The sequence below is a fragment of the Camelus bactrianus genome, chromosome 14, assembly GCF_048773025.1.
Source record: "Camelus bactrianus isolate YW-2024 breed Bactrian camel chromosome 14, ASM4877302v1, whole genome shotgun sequence".
Classification (NCBI taxonomy): domain Eukaryota; kingdom Metazoa; phylum Chordata; class Mammalia; order Artiodactyla; family Camelidae; genus Camelus; species Camelus bactrianus.
In genome coordinates this window covers 5,379,594-5,401,111 of record NC_133552.1, presented here as the reverse complement: position 1 = coordinate 5,401,111, position 21,518 = coordinate 5,379,594, and the positions used below count along the sequence as shown (strand labels likewise).

The 21,518-nt window shown below is 43.9% G+C and overlaps 1 protein-coding gene and 1 long non-coding RNA gene across 5 annotated transcripts in view; one reads left to right on the top strand and one right to left on the bottom strand.

The window, feature by feature from the left end:
* MTUS2 (microtubule associated scaffold protein 2) overlaps positions 1 to 21,518 on the bottom strand; it is a 410,974-nt gene that overhangs the window by 60,664 nt on the left and 328,792 nt on the right. The window contains exon 1 of one of the 4 annotated variants that reach the window (XM_074377991.1): positions 9,470 to 9,928. The exons of the other annotated variants lie outside the window; for them this stretch is intronic. Coding sequence (XP_074234092.1) covers positions 9,470 to 9,562 — 93 coding nt within the window. The 5' untranslated portion in view covers positions 9,563 to 9,928. Of the gene's footprint in view, positions 1 to 9,469; positions 9,929 to 21,518 lie in introns of those variants that run through there. 4 annotated transcript variants of the gene reach the window in all.
* On the top strand, positions 453 to 8,218 carry LOC141579742 (uncharacterized). The gene is made up of 2 exons (XR_012511624.1): positions 453 to 3,713; positions 4,734 to 8,218. It is a non-coding gene; the product is annotated as an uncharacterized LOC141579742 (long non-coding RNA).

Sequence of the window (21,518 nt, the reverse complement as noted above, 5' to 3'; positions counted from 1 at the left end):
ATTACGAGACTTTTGACCGTTAAAATGTCCAGACTATATTTCTCTGAAGGCCAAATGCTTATTTTACCAACTGTCTTGTCCCCTTAAACTTACCCTTCTGTCCACACACGCACGGTTAGCTACCCAATGAATAATACCTAAACGGAACACGTAACGTGAACCATTCTCTCTGTAAGAAGACCGACATCAAAACATAAGGTTTCCAAGTTTTTTGTCCCATATCTGCATCAGTAGGAGGAGGAAGAGGAAAACTCACACTGGTGACTGACTGCAAAGGATGCCATTTGTAAGCACATGACTGCTTAGCTGTTTTCAAATCAAATACAAACTATGACACAAAATAGAGAAGCAGTTGAAGATATGAGTAACCACAAATATTCACATTTGTTATGATTTTATTACTACTAATAATAACCAGGAAAGATGTGTTATGTAAATTCTCTCCAAGTCAGAGATACCAAAAACACAGGCCTTCGAGGAAAGGCTCTCTCATTCTGCAGGATGTACTCCCAAAGCAAACATTTCCAAAAGGGGATTTGGGCTAAAATGTGTACCAAATATCTAGCACAAACATCCACAATGCTCTTTCTTTCTTAACCTCCTTTGACTTTGATCTCAGCACCTCCGAAACACCTGTGCCGAACGTGAACAGACAGACAGCTGTCACAATCTCGCTTCTGTGTCTGCTGCGTTTAGACCCCGGTGACACGTGCGCTACGGTGGGTGGAGGGGAGGGAGGGTCTCAGGTTATCCAAAGGGCATTTGCTAAGCAATGTCAGAATTTCATGCAAAAATCAAACTTGATTTGCATAATAAGCTGAGAGTTATTTTAGTTACAGGCATCAACAATGATTAAGTCACGGTTGTCTTAAGACTAACGGAGCAATAACACACCCTCTGAGGGACAGGGGACCTGCATCTCACTCGTGAAGCTCCCTCCTTCCATCCCAGCCCACAGCATCCTTGCCTTCCCTCAATCTGAAGGCTGGGAATCACACCTGAGAGCAGACATTCCCCTAATCACAAATCGATGCTGCCTCGATGCCACACCCACCGCCTGGGGTTGTCCTGAGGGTTAAACAGTCAACCTACATGAAGCAGCTAGAACGTGCCTGGCACTTACAAGCTCCATACAAGTGCTAGTCGTTATTACAACTCGTTGTTTCCTTTGATTTCCTTTGCAGCCCGATGTCATGCTGTCGATAACAGGTGCTCTTCTACCTTGAGTATCTGAATGTGTTTAGAACTGGCATTTGTCTTATTCTCTGATATTTATTTAGTTTAACAGCATCTTCCTGGCTCTGTCCTGATTTTACTCTACGTTCAGAGACTGGAGAACCCAGAACAGAGAAAATACCTAACCAGACGGATCCCGGGGATGGGGCGCTTGCACTCCCAGCCGTGTAATACCGCCGCCGACTTGCTACTGCGAGTTATGAAAACTCGGTATTCCGGAGAGGGTAAATCCCAGTATTTACCCCCAAATAATCTCAAACTAGTGAAAAACCTAACTTGTTTCTACTATCAAGAATACTTTTGAACACTGGTATCCTCAATTCCAAAGCACAGCCAGAGAACTGAAACACTGCACTTCTCAGTCCGGAAACAGCATCCCAGGTATTCACTCCCGGGCTACTGACTCTAGTTTAACCCGAAGCCAACGTCTCCCTCAGCTCCTGCAGCAGCCCCTGGGGTGATGCCCCTGGACATCACCCATGCCGTGCGGAGGGGTCCCGCATCACAACCCCTCACACTCCGCTGTCCAGCCAGGGAAGAATCTGGCATTTGGAGGAGTGTCTTGCAGGTCCAGGAAGGAGGAGCAGCCTCAGCTGGAGACAGTGCTGATAACACTGAAGAGCTTCAAACTTGAGTCAGTTTGGTGAAAAGCTGCTGGTGGTGTCTGTGGCCAGGCCTGCCCCACCCGTCTTTGCTTTAGGAGAAACGCAAGTGAGAGAATGAAAGAGAAGAAGCAAGAAAAGAAAGGGAGGGGGTGGGAAGGGAGAAGAGATAGCAGGGGAAATAGGAGGGAAACCAGAGCGATCTGAGGGCCTGCACCCTCTCCATTTGGGGAAGATCAGTGAAGACGCACCCCACCCTCACCCCTGACCTTCTGCCAGCACAGACTGCAAAACCAACTGGTCTGAAAGTCATCAAACGGCTCACCAAGGGTCAGCCACCAAAGACAGGCAACAGACCTGATGGCTAAAATGTCAAGGAAACTAACTAACCTCGGTTAAGGTCTGCTGATGCCGATGGCAATACTAACACTGACCTTCACTGAACACCTTCTAGACAGGCACAGCACTGGGAAAGCCCTGCTCCTTATTCACTCTTCCAAAAACTGTCGAGTGGACCCTGGGTTTTATTTTCCTTTCTGTAGGATGAAACTGGGGTTCTGTGATGAGGTAACCCGCCAAGTAACCCACAACAAGCCAGGAAATGGCAAAGCAGGAGTTTGAACCCAGAGTCAACAGTCTCCATCAAACACTAACACATGGACATTCTCCCCTCCTACCCATGGTTAGGTCCACCCAACACCAAGACCAAAATGCACCGATCCTCAGACTGGATCTGAGCACTCATTATACGAAGCTTTTCATGTCTACCAGGCATTGAGGCAGTGCCAGCTCCCAATCCCTCTGTTTCATTGGGAACATCCCCTGGCTGCATCCACACCTCACCCCACCCCCTGCCCTCCCTGTGTTTGTCCTTGGTCTTGATTTGTCGGTTGCACCTCAGTTTATTTCCGGTACAGCCTACGTGGGGCTGTAACGTCTGACAGGGTTGCTGTTTAGCTTGCCCAGATCAGTTTTCTCTGACCCTTTCTGATGGCCTCCGAATGCATCCCTGCCAAAGACGCTGGCACAGCCTAGCTCTGCTTGCCGAGGCCAGCCAGAGCAGCCTGGCTGCAGCCCTTCCTCCTTAAGTGCTGGTTTTTGAAATGATATCAACTCTTCTAATTTGTGAAAACTCTGCATCAATTAAGTTACTCCTTGTTTTCTGCAAGCCAAGCCCAGTGACGTAGTGCTGCCCTGCAATGGAATGAACAAGTCAACCGCTGCAACTGCGCGGACACTGCTCCTGAGGCAAGGGGTGACCCCTAAGGGAATGTCCACTCTCCACTCCCTGCGTCCAGGAGCGACCCCTCCATCATCGTGACTCGACAGAGACAGCAGCCGTCCAGCGAGGCCCTGAGGTTCTGCTGAACATCCAGGAGAAAGGCCTCCCCAGAGACTCCGTTTCAAAGGATCTCACGCACCACTCCCCTTCCTCCCCACCCTAAGCCGGGTCGGCGTGATGACGTGGTGGGATGGCTGAAATCTGAGCAAGGCCTCTGCGGACAGCCCAGCGTTAGATCAGTGTTAGATCATTCCCTACATGGGGAATGAGTGGAAAATTCCTCGCTGGTGCCAAGCACACGAGCCCCTGCTCTCACTCCAATCGGCTAAAAATAGAACTCAGCAAGGCATCCGACCTCTCCTAGTGATACAGTCCAGAAATCTGCAAGTCGAAGAACGCCATTCCTCTAAAGTGACTGTTTACTCTAGGGCAGGCTGGGCTGGAAACAGACCTGTGGAGAACGTCCACCTCAGCCCCACAACAGCAGCTGTCTTCTGAGCCGCCTCTTTTATCTGATTGCCGACCTCCCCATTGCGCTCCGAGTCCTCTAGTCTCTTTAGCGCGGCACTCGGCACCCACAGGTGGAGTCCGAGGTGAGTTCTCCCCGAGGAACACCCAAATCCACCCCTCCTGCCCCAACACGCTCCTGCAGGCCTGCTCCGGGGAAGCCCACGCCTCTTCTTAGACACGGCGCTGCCCACTCTTGGGAAAGGCTGCCTTTCCTCTTTCCTAGCGACAGAAGCCTGGCGAAGCGTGCAACCTGCTAATCATTCCATTAACTTCAAGCAACTGGATGTGTGGCCGAGCCCCGGGCAAGCCTGCCACACTCTGTTACTCCAGCACGCGTGGTCAGCGGGGGCTGTCTGCTCAGGTGCCTGGTGCTGCCCTGCGAGGGTGGCGGTAACAGGAAGTGAAAACGCCCGTCCTGGTCAGCATCGCCCACGTGACCCTCCCTCGGGCATCAGCAACCCAAGCCCCTCCTCGCACTCGGAACCAACACACAGCCTGGTTATTAAGAACACTGAGTGTTGAGGGAACCAAGGTGCCTTCATTCCCCAACTAACGCAGAAATAGGAAATTTATACAACACATATTTACTGAGACACTCCAGGTAGGGTATTTCTGCCTTTGAGGAGCTTAAGAGTCTTCCAGAGAGTCAGTAAATGAATAAGCAATTACAAAACAACGGGCTATAACTCAGCCAGGCAGGGCTGGCGTGGAGTGTCCCTGAGACCAGAGGATGAGTAAGCAGGAGCCTATGAAGGGAGCTTCCTAGGAAAAGGCCAGGAGAACCAGTGACACAAAACAGCACCTGGGGCTATTTCTGGGAACCTCGGTCACCCCATTGGATGGACCCTTCTCTTTTTCTTGCCAAGTGTCTGCCTCTGGTCTGTGACGGTCCCTGAGAGAATGCTTAATCAGCTACAATGGGTACTGATGACACTTTCATAAAATACAATGTCAATTCACTGTGGTTCTCAATGTTTTTGTCAGCTACCTCCTCCCCACCTGTTTCTTTTTTTTTAAAGAGGGGCATTATATGCACGTAAAATTAAAAAAAAAATACATATGGAAGCCTAAAGACTCCCAACTAATCTCTTCTATCTTTTTAGCCTGCCCTGAAATCAGCGCAGACCAGGAAAATTCAACCCCACGAGCTGGGCCACTCTTCCCCAGGCTAAACAAAAGAACCGTAACCAGCGAAACATCTACAGACTTCGGGCATTTGAGGAAACATCTAGATCCTTTTTATTGTGAAGGTTTGAAATCTAAGGGACATTCATACACATGAAATCACAAAGAGGTTAAGGGATTTTTTTTTTTTCTCATTCTTCCCAGAAGCAATACTGCTTCTCACCCAGCGCTCCACAAGTTCAGTTTAGGGCTTAATTCCACGTGGTAGAACCTCGTCTCAATAAGGAAGCATGCTCTTCCATATTTCAAAACGAGCCAGCCACAAGGTGACATCAACAGAACATGGTAAGTCTCCGGCATTGTTCTCACACTGCCTTTTGTGAAGACTGCGTTCATTTTCAGTATTAATATTGTGAAGACTGGCCAGATTCTTCATCATATGGCTCTGTGGAAAATTCCTTTGGGAGGGAGACTGACCTTTTATTCATTTCAGTTATGGCTTTAAGGCAGCACTGACATCAGGCTTTGACTTAATCAATAAGTATTACATCTCCCACATATAATGAACACAGACCATTGTTTTTTTGTGCCTGCTTTTCCACCCGGAAATGAAATTTAATATACACTGGTCAAAGGGACAGCACCATTCACACTTAATATTCTTAAATACATGTCAGTGTCTACTCGTGTGGAAAATGAGCAAAGTCATATCTGGTTTTAAAGGAAATCAGACTAAACTTCAAGATGCGTCAGTCCAGCCTCTGCCGTCATGCATGCTGGGGAATCAGTGGTTGCAAAACCTAACTTACCTAAGAGGCTGTAGTCAACAGGGGAACGTCAGACCACACCTGGATTACCAAGCCATGATTAGGAAGGACAGAGACTTATGGGCCCCAAGGGGAAAGAATGTGAATCCAAAGAAGTAATGTTGGGAAAGTCTGGATCTCAGAGCCAGCGAGAGAAAAGAAAACTCACCAGAACCATGACTTTTAATCGTTTATGTATTACTGAAGAAGTCTCTTGACCTTTCTGGATTCAACCTTCCTCTGATCACCCTCCCAAATTTATTACTGTCCCCTCACCCACGCATACCTGGGAGGGGCAGTGAGGCACCTTGTCCCAACTCACACCCCTGCCAAGAATTTAGAGAAAAGGTAAACAAGGTTAGCCTCTGAGATAACAGTCAACACATAAAAGGCTATGGGTAGAGACAGGCCAAGTGACCCCTAAACGGACAGGACAGCACTCAAAGCAGCAAGACGAGGTGGGGGCAGGAGGCGGGAGTGAAGCAGCAAAGCGAAGGGGGCTTGGAAGAGGCGGCCACCGGGGCAAGCACGATTGCACAGCCTCCTAGGTGATTTCGGGCTGGAGGGGTGACGGGACATGGACACGCCAGGCGCTGAGTCACGGGATGCCTACGTAACGCAACTCGCTGGCTCAGACTGCATCCTCATCAAAGCTTCTTATGACCATGGACTGACTCTAAAAAGACATCACATCTTTATCAGGCTTGTAATCGCCCGTCTGCCTGTCAGTTTTAGTTCTTCCTGTTACAAAGACCAGTCGGCATTCTAGTTATACATCTAGTTGACTTCTCTGCGTAACTCAGCCTTCCTAGGAACGGCCACCTCCGGGAGGTTTCTGTCTGTGCAGAGCTGCTGGCCTGAGCCCGGACCACGCTGAGTCCACCAGTGAACAGACTCCTGGGGACCCGACTGGTGTCCCAGAGGCCCTTCCTGGGTCATACCTTTCCTTTGAAAATACCTGGAGAATGAGTCTGTAGAATGCCTCTCTGCTCCAATCCCAAGAGGGACTGCCCTCCCTTATTAACTCCAGTTAAAACACCCGGGCCAGCTCTCAGCTTGGAGAACACTTTCCCACACTCCCTACATGCTCGTGTTTCCCAGTGTTAACTCTCACCTTTCACCAGAGTGGCCTGAAATATCTTTACCCCTGTGCTCTTTGCTTAGTTACAGTCCTTCTCCTCACTCGTTTCTCAAAACTCTACCCCGTTCCTCAACGTACAAGTCATGACCCTCCTTTCCCAAGAAACCTTGCCTTTGATTCCAGCACCGACTGATTGCTCCTTTGACTGGATTCCAGAAACAGGTGCAGTCGGCACCACATAACTTTCACTTAATTACACTCCAGGCTGGACTACTGTTTGAATCGCTCTGCATGTGTCCCTGCTGCCTACCCCACTTGCAATTTTTCTGGAAAAGGAGGACGTACAACCGAACATATAACTGGTAAACTCCATGGGGCAGGTTGTGCCTTTTAAGAATTCTTTAAGAGTCCCCATAGTAACTGGGCACATAGTAAATGAGCAGTGAATACTGTCAATGAACAGGTGTCTTTAAAGTTAAAATACTGAAGCACAATCAGCTCTTAAAAACCATTTGTTCATTTAATAATTTTTTAAATTCATTTTCTACTCTGGGTTTTCACTCCATTGCTCCCCGCAAAAAATTCATGCTAAAGCAGTGTCTTAGGATTTCCATTTCTTAGCCTCTCTCTGAAACTGATGACCTAAGAAGTATCTTCAAATGTGCCCCTGCTCTTTTCAGAACATCTTTAGTTGCACTGTGATCAAACTGTTAAAAATTTTTTACTTCACAAAACAACATTTTCTGTTCTGTACCTACACAAAGCTCTGGGGGGATGTTTCTTTTATTTTTTCTTTGTTTACTACGATGGGCTAAAGTCATCAGCAACGACTCCACTGACCATTTTTATCAGGTCTCTTTCAAACCACGTTGGTGCTGAGAGTGTCAGAGCTGATTAACAGACTGAAGGACTTGACTGGGGGATTTAAAGGAGTGCTGACTTCCAGGGTTTGCGATTGGAACGGAATCCCATGTTAGTCCTCGTGTACAATGCATGGCCCAGTAGGTAACTACAGAATGAACAAATGATTTTGGCACGCTGCCTGCGAAGGTATCCTGAAAGGTGGGCAACTAAATAAAACAATGATTTTTTTAATTAGAAAAAGGAAAGCCCCTTAACTCCTAAAATGAGCACCTCTGAACACACTTCTACAAAATCTCCAACAGGAATACCACTCTAAAATAGAGCAAAGAAACATCAAGAACTGCGGGTCTAACGTAGTGAGAAAGCTGACAAGCGCAGGGTAAGTTTTTTAGCTTTCACCAGGAAAGAAAAATTTATATTAAGTTTCAAAGTTTCAAAGCTAAAACATTTGAAACACAAATATGCTGCCAAAGAGATGAAATAACATTTAATTATTTTCCTAAAATCTCCAGTTTAAAGAAGAAATGGGGACCATTTTTTTCAAGAACTTGATTTAAAACAAAAAAGGAGGATGGATTCACTTTAAAATATATTTTCTCAAAAAAGGCCTTTATATTACAGTTTCTATTTCTAAAACTTTTGTACCAGAGCTTAGAATTATGAGTACTGTACTGCTGTTGTGCATGTAATAAATCCTTCCCTTTTCTAATAACTATTGTTAACAAGCCTCCTTCAATACCTTTTGGTGACCATTTCTCCTGGAAAAGGGCTTAATCACTTCAGTGTTGGATTTGCAGATAAATTGAGTGCAAATGTTTTATATTGCTATTTGTTAAAAGCACAGAAATGCGTGTATGAACATTTTAGTTTTTATTCATGGAAGCAAAGGTAATCTCACTGCGACAATTATTTCTATGGGAAGAGAACGACCAGGTGACTTCTAAGATATCAGTTTAATTTTCCTAGGTGGTAGGTAACTCTACTTTAGGTCAAAGTTCATAAACAGAACTGGTAACTAACACATTCCCAAGTGACCTCCTTGTAATGAGTTTTATATTAAGTCATTTATTTCCTTTCACCTGGTCCCAGACTATATACCTCAAGCCATCTAGCTGACCCCCATGGGTAGAAAGGAGGCAATTTCAACCCCTTGTTAAATTCCATTTCATGCATCTTAGATAAATCCAAATGCGTGTGATAATAAAATCTATCACAGAGACACGATTTCTTGCCAACTCATTCTTAGTTCTGAAATTAAAAGCGTACCCTAGTCCCCCTGCAAGCTCACAGGCAAATGTCAGCAGCAAAGAAAGGCTCTCTGCTGGAATTGTCATACAAGTCTTTCTCACATTGTGTTCTCTGCTCCCTGGCTGTGAGCTTTCCTTGCAGTGAAAGCTGGAACACACCCTCAGACTCTCTGGCTCCTTAAGTTTTCACCTCTGCGTTTTTCACCCCTGCGTGACACGAACACATACGGAGAGAAAAACGGGACTGATGCTTGCTTCTCTGACCTCAGAAACAGAAATGACAAGGATGGATGCTGCGTGTCAGGAAGAGTGGTAAACTTTCAGAGTTAGTAGTTGGCCAAGAGAAGCACGTCTAGCTAATCTAAATTCCCCCACTGGAATGTCTTAGGTTTCACAGGTACATCAAAATGAAGTAAGAATACTCCAAGGATTTCTTGGCAGTTGGGATTTCAAGAGCCCTACTGTTTCCGGAGAATGCAACAGTTACACGGGAGACCGCAGGGAGACAATTATGTAAGGCACTGCAGAGTCTGAGCCCCGGTGTCCCTGCGAACACCGCTCACAACTCAGCACACTGGAACCAGTCAGGTAGCCTCCTGCTCACCCACGAGACAAGGGCACACACATGCTGGGGACAGGGACAGAGGCGGCTGGCTCTGGCCTCTCTGCCCTTAGGAAGGAGGAGGGGAGGAAGAGAGAGAGGGAAGGCAGAGTACCGTCTTGTCCAGGCACTGAAGGCAGTTGTAAGGCTTGCAGCAGCAGTGGCCCATCCCGGCAGGCTGGCTGGCAGGCAAGGGGACCTCCTTCATTCAACGTGTCAGCGGGTAATTCCTAAGGCGAGGTAATGGCTCAAGCGAGAGGGGCGCGCCGCTGGGAGCTGTCACAACTTCCATGTGGTCCCCTCGGCTACCTTATTTCTCCTAATAACTTCAGGAATCCAGGAGCCAGAAGAACGAGAGGAGGAGGAGGAGCGCAGGGCGGCCGCGTTCGGCTCCTGCTGCAGGGAGGGGGGAGGGCAGGAGCCAGGAAGGGAGGGGACAGGCGGAGGGAGGGTCACTTTGCCACTGGAATCCTCAGAGTGAGGCAAATCAATAGTCGCATAACAGTCGAGCATTTACCGATGCCACCTCCCGGAGGGGACAGCAGGCGCGCCGCTCCCAGCCCTCCCCCGCGTGCGGATGCGCCCCTGCGCGACGCAGACACGCCTGCAGAGGACGCAGGAAACACAAAAGAGCTGCTTTTCCAGGGATGCTCCGGGCGGAGGGCTAGGGAGAGGTCTGGGAGAGGCGCGACTCTGCTCAAATACTGGCTTTCTATTTCCCCGAGAAGTAAAAATACGTATAAACGTGTTATATGTGGCCTTTCCTGCATGTAACCCGCCTCTCGGGGCATCTTGCCTGGGGACCACCAACTGCTCATTTTCAAATTGATGTGCCAGGAACACTTCTGGCCTCATTTATGGAAATCTCTATATTTGAACTATAATTGTGAAATCACTTGTCTCAGCTGACATACACTAACCATTCAAGTGACTTAAGTAATTAAAATTGGGGTGTGGGGCAGATATATCTCCTGGGCATATTAGCATAACAGTCTTAGAGGACTTGATCTTTCTGGATGATTTGTAATTTTTTGAACAGTTGAAAATCAAAAAGGGAAGGGAGTGGTGGGGGCAAAGGTTTTGTTTTTGTTTTCCTTTAAATTTCAAAAGAGACGTGGTATTTAAAAACATGTTTACGTAATCCTGGAAGTGGAAGATGCAAATATTTACACGATTAACTTTATACTTCCTGTACCTCAAAGGAGAAATCCTGAAATTTACCATCTGCAGAAATGTATAATTGCATTTTTGCCCATTCTATTTGCCTAAGACTGTAAGCAGACAACAGTTAAAATCAGATAATTTTACTAAGTTTAGATTTTCCAAGCAGATTTTAATTAAATAGGACAAGTTATTTAGATTTGCTTGTAGAGAGGACAAGGATATTTGGTGATTAAATAAGAACAGACTGGAATGTGTGCTCTAAACTTGAAAGAATAAGCTCAAATCTTTCTTCAGCGCTAACAGGTAAACTGGCATAATTCTTTAGGTTGTGCCTATCAAAAATTTAAATGTATATACACTTTGAACCAAGAGATCTACTTCTAACCTACAAAAACACTCATATATACAAGGATACATGCATAAGGATATTCCATTTAGCATTGTCTGTAACAGCACAAAAATGGAAATACTAGACAGCCAACATCTTTCCACCGTATGGAATGGTGAAATATTGCTGAGTCAGAAAATAGACTTTTACAAAATACAGAGCGAAACTATACGCACATATACATTTGTATAGGTCTACAATAAAGCTTTTGGAAAAAACCACAGTTCATACAACAGGAGCTGACCCTTGGGGAATAGGAACTAGCGGAGAGGGAGTGAATCTGCACTGTTTACCATCTTGCCAGCCTGTGTTACTTCCGCTGTTTTAAGTGTTTCAGGGGGAGGGCAGTGACCCCGGCCTGAGCTCTATGACAGCGCTGCCTCCTTCTCATACAGTCTTGCCCTTCTGGGCAGGGAGCCTGAGCAGGCCTCAGAGAGTGAGAAGCTCCCAGGACCTCGGGCTTAAACCTGGCTGAGGGCTGTTCCTGAGACTTCTGACACCTTGGGAGAAAACCTTTTTACTGCAAGAAGCCATGCCTTGGTCCACCCACGTGCACAGCAGCGCTGATCGCAACAGCAAGAGGTGGAAGCAAGCCCAGCGTCCGCTGACGGATGGATAAACAAAGTGTGGCCCACCCGTACAAGAGAGCATTCATTACTCGGCCTTAAAAAGGAAGGCAATCCTGTCACCTGCTACAATGGAGGACCCTTGAGGATATTATGCTACGTGAAACAGGCCAGTCACAAAAAGACAAGTACTGTGTGATTCCACTTACATGAGATACCTAGAGTTGTCGAAGTCATAGAGACAGGAAGTAGAACGGTGTTGCCAGGGGCTGGGGGAAGGCGGGAATGGGGAGCTGTTTCACGGGGACAAAGTTTCAGTTTTGCAAGATGGAAAGAGTTCTAGAGACTGGTGGCAACGTCATGTGACGGCCCTGAATGCTACTGAACTGTACACTTAAATGGCTAAAATGGTCAATTTTATGTCATGTGCATTTTACCACAATTAAAAATTAAAAAGTGGTGGCTTGCATTCCCCTGCGGGTAGACGGTCCTTGCACAGTAAGTGTCTGATCAGGTGAAGACAGAAAAGCCCGTGTTGCGGGCGGGGCAGCAGGAGTGGGAAGGTCCCAGAAGCTAATGTCTCCCTCCCTACAGCCACGTGCAGAAGGCTTTCTTTGGGCAGAATTGTTTTTCTGCACCTTTTGGAACTGTGTCCTCCTACATTAGGATTTAGATTGCGCTGTCATAGAAAATTACTGCTCATTCTTGTGTGAGGTCTGAGTGTCTCCACTGCCCACAGGAGACAAGGGTGAGACGGGGAGGCTACCCAAAGAAAGAGGAGATTCAAACATATTTATGCAATTGCCCCACATATTCAAAACTTGGAACAAGAGCCCCTACTGTAGTGGTTTTTATTTTTCAAGGTACATTTACACACCAATGTACAAACAGCTCTAAATGGTCATAGTGGAAACCATGTGCATAAGTCAGTGTTCAAGTATTCCATTTTATTATTCCTGTTTCTCTGTCTTCCTTGAACTTGGAGTTCCTTACCCAGCCCCCTGCCCCCGAACACCCCTGCCAGACTCAGGGCTCCCTCTGCTCAAACCTGCCTGCCCAGTCCTGTCAGCACCACCTCCCCTCCTCTCCCGGATCCTCCATGGGAGTGAATCTGCTCCCTCTCTGTGATTTCACGTCATTCTGTGTACGAGTTACTGCTGATGACATTCTGCTTCATGTAATAATAATCGTTTACATCTGTCTTCTCCAAAATATCATGCCCCCTCGCTGTGCCTTGCTCACATTCACACCCGCTGCACGAGCAACCTGCCTCGAGAGCGGGTCTCCATGACCGTCTCCCGAAGTGACGTGGGGGGGGGGACCTCGCTGGAGTCAAACTCGGGGATGGTGGCTTCTTGGCAGAAGCACTTCGGTGTCTCAAGCAGTTTGTCAGCCATGGGACCATTTGCAAGAGGTCAACGAGATAAAAAGTGTATCTCTGTCTCACTGGTTATTTCAAAGAAAACCATGAAAAACGACCCTGCAAGAGCCCCTTACAGATTGTCTAGGCAACCATCTGTTTATTTTGGTTCCACCGACCATGCCCCCCTTTTTCCATGCATCTGAAACACGAGCTGTGGCTCTTGCACTGGATTTTAGCAAAGGGGATTGCCAGGAAAATGTGTGTAGCTTTTACCAAACACAATCCGTCTAGAGATTTTAATGAGGGGAGAACGGGCTGGAAAGGGAAAATACCAAACAGAAATGTTTAAACTGGAAGTAAATTGGTGGTTTTGATCATCTGCATACAGACAACAGATGCCCTGCAACACCTTTGATGTAATAAACAGGATTTAGAATATTGAGGGAATTTTAAAAAGAAACAAATAACACTATTCTGTTCCGAGATACTTGTCAAAAGAGAGCTACGAAGATGCCACCTTTCTGTCATATCCACGTAGGAAGGTGCTGCTGTTGTATAACGCTCTTTCCTGTTTGTAGTCTGTTAGTCTTTGACGGTACCTTTATGTTTTTCTCCTTTTAAGCCAGTCACTAGGAGGAGGAGAGGCATCCTCCTTAGGTTTCTGCATTGCAGTCAGAAGAGTTGACTACTGTCTAAGAGAACTGAAATTCCAAATGATCTTTACTACCTGAGTGAGTAAAGAGGCTGGACGAGATTGGAGGACCGACAGAATCAGATACAGCCGTGGGAAAACTGCTGGCAAAACTGCAAAGAGCATCTGTTTACTGAACACATATTAGATGAGAAGGGGGTCACCGTGGACCTTAAGCTGAATGTCAGTCAACAACGCGACTGGCCATTATGAAGGGTTTGGACAGTAGAATGGTGTCTGCGACCAACCTAGGTGTCCATCCCAGCTCCCCAGCCCTCCTTGCTAAGCTGTGATGGCTGCTACACCGTGATGAAGCAGTAGCCTCCCCAAGAACAGCCCTCCTGGGAGCACTGCAGGCATGGGAGTGATGTGTCACTGATCTTGGCACAGGGCTTCTCACCTGTGGGAAGACGAGTCCCCAGCCCCTCCACCAGGTTCAGGTTCTCCCAGAAACCTCTGCTCCTCCTTTGCAGCATTTCTTACCATGGCAATTAAATAGTCATCTGATCCGCCTGCCTGTCTTCCTATATGAGGCCCCCAGCTCCGGGAGAGTGGCGACCACGTCTTCCCGTAAGGACATAACTGCATCCTTATCATGTGGCGCAGCACCAGGCGCACAGTAGGCACCAGTGAATGCTGAATAATACATTCAAGATTGAGCAGACTCACCCTGGTTAAAGTTGAAGCAGAGAGACCTGCTGATTGGCAACAACACAGCTGCTGCTCTAACATCTGGAGGGTGTTTGTTCAAAATCCCTTAAGAACAGTGATCCTCAGACCCAACTGCATAGACACTGTCAAGCAAAGATGGAGAAACTGCTCCGACATCCACCGGGACTTTTCTTTTGATTTGGAGCTCTGAAGAAGCCCAGACATTAAGGTGCCACTTCCCACTGTCATCTTTACGATACAAGCGTGGGAGAAAGCTGACTCACAACCACCCTGCCATTTGCCTCTTTCTCTTTTTCCCACTCATGATAAGAACCTGGCCATTTATCTGGGTGGGTCTGTCACTAGACGCTGTCAGTGATGCTCACTGTAGATTGCCATGTGGCCTCAAACCAACAATTCCATAGCCTTTACTCTACATCACGTGCCCGGATTCCCAAATATGCTACCACTTCAGGGAAGGACATGGCAGATGTCCCACAACTAGTGATTATACCTGCTGCTTGCAAAGCATCTGTACTGGTGGTGAAGGTGACCACGGTTCTTTGAAAATAATGTAATTAACTATAAACCTACACGCAATCCTGTCAGCTCTGCCTTAAGAACAGACCAAGAATCTGACCACCTCTTACACCTCTGCTCTAAGCATCTTGGTCCAGGCTGCCATCATACTGCCCTTGGATTATGGCAACAGCCATTTGATGCTCCTGTGTCTACCCTTGTCCCTACCTCCAGTCTGTTCTCAACAAATCAGAGTAGGAGAAATTTTATACATAAAAAAGTATGTCTGTTTTCTATTCTCTATTCTTCAGTGGCTTCTCTTCTTCCTTGGAATTAAAGCCAGGGTCCCTTCAATGGCCCATCAGGAATTGGTCTTCTCTTACCCCCCTGGTCTCTTTATCTAGGACTCTTCCCTGCCACGCAGGCCTCCCTGGTGCACCGCCAACAGGTCAAGTGTTTTCCCTCCTCAGGCATTTCGTTCCCCCAGTCCTTGTGCCTGCAATCCCCTTTCTGGGTATACACAACTTGTTTCCTAACTGCTGTCACCTTATCAGAGAGACCTTCTTCTGCAACTACTCTGTAAATTTAGCACACACTCTTACATCTTCCACTACTTCTTACACTCTCGTCCCCTGATTTTGTCTTCTCCAAAGTACTTACCATAACTTGCTTGTTTGTTCATTGTTTATCTCCTTCTAATAGGATGTACTCCCACTTAAGTTGCGAGTTTTCAGCATTCTTTCACTATTGTGTTCTCTGCTTTGAACAGTGCCTAGCACAGGGTAGTACTGAATACATATTTACTGAGTTAATAAATAAATAAACGAAGGTCAACAACCGGCTCAGGTCAAAGAGAGAAAAGATAAGAGGTACAAATAAATGTCTTAGAGAAAATAGAGGAATAGTCTATAGATACAGTAAGAATTTTAGAAAGAGAGAGAAGGAAGACGACAGACTCCACCTAGGTCCATATCTCCAAACACTTCTTATAAATCAATAAAGAATAACAAGAAGAAAAAAATTACCTAAAACCAGAATGCCTAAATTCAAAATGATTGTAAGTAAAAAGATAAAACCCACCCAAATCCAGAAAGCAATCTCTCATACTCTTGCTCTTCCATAAGACTTTTCTCTGAGGAAGATCTGGGTGAGAAAAACTATGGGGAAAAAAGAGCAGGGGTAGTTAGTACGCTCTCAGTGTGGAAGTATTACAGAAGTCTCCGAGTAGATCGAAGCATGGTCTCCCAGGAAGGAACTTGAAGATATGTGTGATTGGAAGTTGCAGTCTTTGAAATAAAGAGCTTCTGGAAAAGAAGAAAAAAGGCAAAAAGTGTCCTACGGCAATTAGGTGCTGAAGGGGAAAAGACATTTAGAGGGAAAGTTAGGGTGCTGCAGGACAAGAGAGTACCCCCAAACCAGAGGACCTGATCCCTGGCTCCACTCACCCACAAAATCCACTAAAGAATCTGGACTTTGCTACACTGACAGAAGGCACCAAAGAGGAATCTTGAAAATCAGCCCAAGACTGCAAAAATGAACAGGAAAAAAATAAATAAATAAAGAGCTTTTACCAAGAATCAGAAAATAAGATCGAACATACCTCAACTGATGACAACTGCCTCCAAGAAACAACCATGAAGCAGAAGAAAACTGTAAGAGAACACTTCAAGCTGAATTAAATATACTAAAACTAGCACCGGGAGATGTGAAAAAAAGACCTTGACACAGAAATACAAAAACCAAGAACAGAAATGTACAAAGAACAGGAAATAATCGAAAGAGAGTTGATTGAATTTTGAAATGTAAGAAAGAGACAGTTATCTCAGAAAATAAGCAGTAAATTACAAGGTGCCCCAGGCATGACGAATTAAAATAAAAATTTAATGAGGAGCGTATTAAAAGGTAGGAAAGCAATCAAGAAAATAAAAATGAGAAAAAGAAGTAAAAGAGGTCTTAGAGAAAATATTGGAAATGAAAAACTGATAAAGATTAATCCTCACATTATTAGACTCCTGAAGAGGAAAAATAAAACAATGGGACAGGTCTGTTACTTGAAAAACATACTGTAAGAAAGCTTTTCAGAGAATAGAATCTTTATATTGAAAAGACTCACTGGGTACCTAGGAAACTAGCTCAGATTTAAACAACTCCAACATGTTTAATTCCTATTTAACTCCTATTAAGCCTGCTAGTATTCAGAGATTAAAGAAAATCAAGACCCCTAGGCAAAAAGATTACCTAATTATAAGGGCAGAAATATTTAATAGTCAAAGTAAGACAACAATGGGGCAATATTTAAAAAAAAAATGAAAAATGAAAGAACATATAAAACAAGCCCTGTCTAAAAAGTTAAGCTGTCCAAGTGTCAAGGCTATAGAAAAAGTTTGAAACACAAGGACACAGGGAATTTTGTACCTGTGGGTAGAAAAGGAACAGCCTAGAGTATGTGCTTCATTCAACTAAGAGATGACTGGGAAATTTTCAGCAAAAGGATTGATGTAAGGATTTATGAAGAGAATTGTAGATCTAAGACAAGAACAAATGTGAGTATGAAGATAGAAGACTAATGTACAAATGCTTATATCTTGACAACTAAATAGAAATAATGAAACTAAAAACTAATAAAGAATGGAAGAGAGAATAAAGAAAGTAAATTAAGCTCACTGGCTGCTGTGAGGCAATAAAGGGGAGTTAAAGGATATAATTAAAAACTGGCAAACTGGAGAGCCTAAGGTTAGATAAGAAAACAGGGGTCTGTGAGTACTCAAAAAAGATTTAAGCACAAATGTAACCACTAAAACAAAAATAAAGTGTCCCTAAATTCCATTCTTCAAAATTAATGAGCAAAGATTATACAGCTTTAGAAAAAGAAATATAGATGTAATTATAAAACATTATGACAGACTTGAGACCAAGTATATCAGCCATATCAGTGAGTGTGATGGGCTAATTTCACCAATTAAAAGAGAAGTATTCTCAATTCAGCTTACAATGTAAGCCCCAAATATATGCTATATCCAAGAGATATATAAAACCAAATGATTCAGCAAGGCAAAGTATAAATGGATGGATAAAGGTATTCCTGGTAAATGGAAACAACCAGAAAACAAGAGTAGCAATCTGGATATCCAACAAATAAAAGAATTCAAGCCTAAAAGTGTTAATTAAACACAACAAAGAAGCCCCTTTTAATGCCAAAAAGGCAAATTTATAATAGAGATAAAACACTTATGAATATCTATTTTCCAAATAACATAGCAACCTACTTTATGAAGCAGATTTACCATTCTTAGTTCAAGACAGATCAAGTGGACAAAAAAGAAAAACAAAACATAATCAATTAGGTAAGTCTTATGGCTATAGATTGAACTTCATATTCTGATAATGTAAGCAAATATGTCTATTTATCAAGAGCCTTTGAATCATTTACAAAAAATGATCAGAAGGAAACATCAGTAAGTTCTGCGAGTTAGAAATATTACAAACAACACTCTGATCACAACACGATAAAAGTACAGATTATTAACCAATGGAAGGAAAATAGAAATCATTAATCAAAACTAAAAACAAGAAGGTCAACAACTGAAAAAATTTAAAAGTCTTCTTTTTGTGAAAGAGAAAATACAACTGAAATTTGAAAAAAATTTAAAAACCACTAAAAACAAAACACAAAAACACTAACATATGGGATACATTTGAAGCAGTTATCAGAGGAAAACTCAAAGCAGGGAATACTTTCATCAGTGAAAAATGAAAGGATGTAAATAAATGACTAAAATACCTAGCTGAAAAAACTAGCAAACAACAAAGTAAACCAAAAGAAAGCACTAGCGAGGAAATAATAAAGAGATACGTAGAAATTAATGACGTAGAGAAGTAAAAAACAGTAGATTTAATTGAAAAAAAGTTAACAAAATAGCAAACCACTAGCTAACTTGAACAAGAAAAAAGAGAGAAAGCACAAATAAACAAAATAAGAAGTGATAAGAAGGAAACAGAAAAAAAGAATAAAAAATCGTAACAGTCTACACTGCAGACCTCTACAAAATCAGCCTGAAATCCGTTATTAAATGGATAATTTTCTAAAGAAATACAGATTACCAAAATTAAGCCCATTAGAGAAAGTTTAAACAGACCAAATGTCTACAGAGACAACTATTAAAGAGTGACCACATACACAAAAACACCAGGCCCAGACGGCTTCGCCACGGTCTTCTACCAAACCTGCCAAGAGCAGACAGTTCCTGTGTTCTACAAATTGCTCTAGAGCACTGAAGATTGTGGCAGGTGGAATAATGCCTCCCTTCCCCAGAAAGATGTCTGAGTCCCCAGAACTTACGACTGTATTATGCTACATGGCGAAGAGGAGCTCAGGTTGCAGGCAGAATTAAGTTTGCTAATCAGCTGACCTTAAAGTAGGGAGATTATCCTGGATTATCCAGAAGGGCCCAAAGTAATCACAGGCATCTCTGAATATGGGAGAGGAAGGCGGGAGAGTCAACATCAGAGAAATGTGATAAGAGAAAAAAACACTGCTGGCTGTGAGGATGGAGGGAGACCACGGAGCCAGGATGACAAGAAGCCTCTAGAAGCTGGTACAGGCAGGAAAGTGGATTTTCCCTTAGAACCCCCAGAAATGGATGCAGCCTGCCAATCTCTTGATCTTTGTTCAGTGGGACCCACTTTGGAACTCTGACTTCTACAACTGTTAAATAACAAATTTGTGTTGTTTTAAACCACTGAGTTTGTGGTGACTTGTTACAGCAGCAAAGAGAAAACTAGTTCAAAATACTGATACAAAAATGAAGAAAAGTTTCCTAATTCTTTTTATAAACTGAGTATTTTGATACCTAAACCTGATGAAGGCTCCAAAGAAAGAAAGAAAGAAAGAAAACTCTGGATGGCTCAATAGTATGACTTATTCACGAGGATGCCCCAGTGATCTGTCATCCTTCCGTAACAGGGGTTCCCGCTTCTCTTGCAACTCTGCCATATGCATGAGTCGGCTTTTTTCTACATTTGTTTTACCACAGCTGTTACCCATTATTATCTCTTTCCTTTGTCTCATGTTTTATGGTTACTTATGGATGGTACTGCCTTTTGGCTTTTTTTTTTTTTTTTTAAATGGAGGTGCTGGGGATTGAACCCAGGACCTCGTGCATGCTAAGCACATGCTCTACCACTGAGCTGTACCCTGCCCCCAGCCTCTTGGCTTTTGCTTCCCATTTTCTCTTTCTCAGCTTCTAACTCTCCTACTTCTGCGGATTCTATTACTATGTCTCAAAAACAAAATCCCTATGAGAGAGGCTCTGATTGGTTCCAGCAGATGCTCTCCAGTACAGAACATGCCACTGGGCAGAGATCTTGTCTCAGTGAGGTCAGATTTGCTGGGGTCAAGGTGGTGGGGTTTTGGTACCAAGCATGACATAATCAAAAGGTACTCAAATATCATAGGTGATTCTTATATAGATAGTTGTGGGCAGAAAGTTGAAAGGAAGAACAAATCTATGCATAGATTTCATAATCAGAAATGTGCAGAACCAATACGAAACAGGGATGGATATTTACACGGGTACAAGTGCCCGTGTGGTGCGCACATGTGCACAAAGACACACACACAACCGAATTCCTGAATAAATGAGGTAATATCATTTCTTGTGCTTGATTAAATGATGTTATATTGTAAAGATGTCAAGTTTTTTCAAATTACTCTCTAAATCCGGGGCAATTAAAATTTAAATCCCAACGAGCTTTTTTTTCCCCAAAACTTGACAAGTTGTTTTAAGAATTCAACTGAAAGAGAAAATGCCTGAGAATAGCCATGAAAATTGTAAAAAATAACAATGAGGAGGAAAAAATGCTTGATGTGTATATCAACCTTACTATAAAACTACGGCAATGAAAACAGTTTGGTTCAGCCCAGATACGTTGATCAATGGAACAAAGAAAGCCAGAAACAGAACCATGCATGTCTTGGACCTCGATCATATAATAAAGGTGGCATTTCAAATCCATGGGAAATAACGGAGTATCCATCGGTGGTATTGAGACTATAAGGCTACTTATGTGGAAAAACAAAGAGGTGAACTCTCTACCTCAAATCACATACCCAAACAAATTTCTTACAGATTTAAGATCTAAACATTAAAATTAAAATGATCACAGTATCAGTGGCAAATATGTAAGAATACCATTATAATCTTGGGGATGGAAGGTCTTCCTAAATATGAAATCAAACCCATAAATACATAAGAAAGCAAAATCTTACGTACATTAAAAGCCAGCATAACCAGGTAAAAAGAAATCTATAGATTGAAGAAGATATTTGCAACACTTAAAATAGGTCAAATGCTAATATCTCTAACATACAACTTATCATAAATCAATATGCAAAAGATAAACAAAGGAAGGGAAAAAAGATAAACACAGGACGTGGACAGTAGGCACGTCCTATCTCTCTTGAACAACAGTAAAGAGCGTAAGATTTGAAATTTTAAAACTATGCTTGTAGCCACTCTGCCAAAGCACCGCGTGCACCTCTGAAGTACTAAGTGTGCTATTTCCTGGGGAGATGGTTTGCTTAACACATAGGGATGACTGACTAGTGATGAGTTTTTAGCCTAAACCCTGGCTATTGTTGGCAAAGGACTATCCTGTGACCCTCTATTTAGTCGACGGAAGAAAAAAAACACTAGGTTTTAGAGATTCCAGCAGAGATAACTGCTCTGATTAGACATTAGGCCTTTTCAGGTTATTGACCAGAGGCCACAGTATTAACATCACACTGTTTCCTCTTTTTCAGAACCTTGGGTCCTTATCATC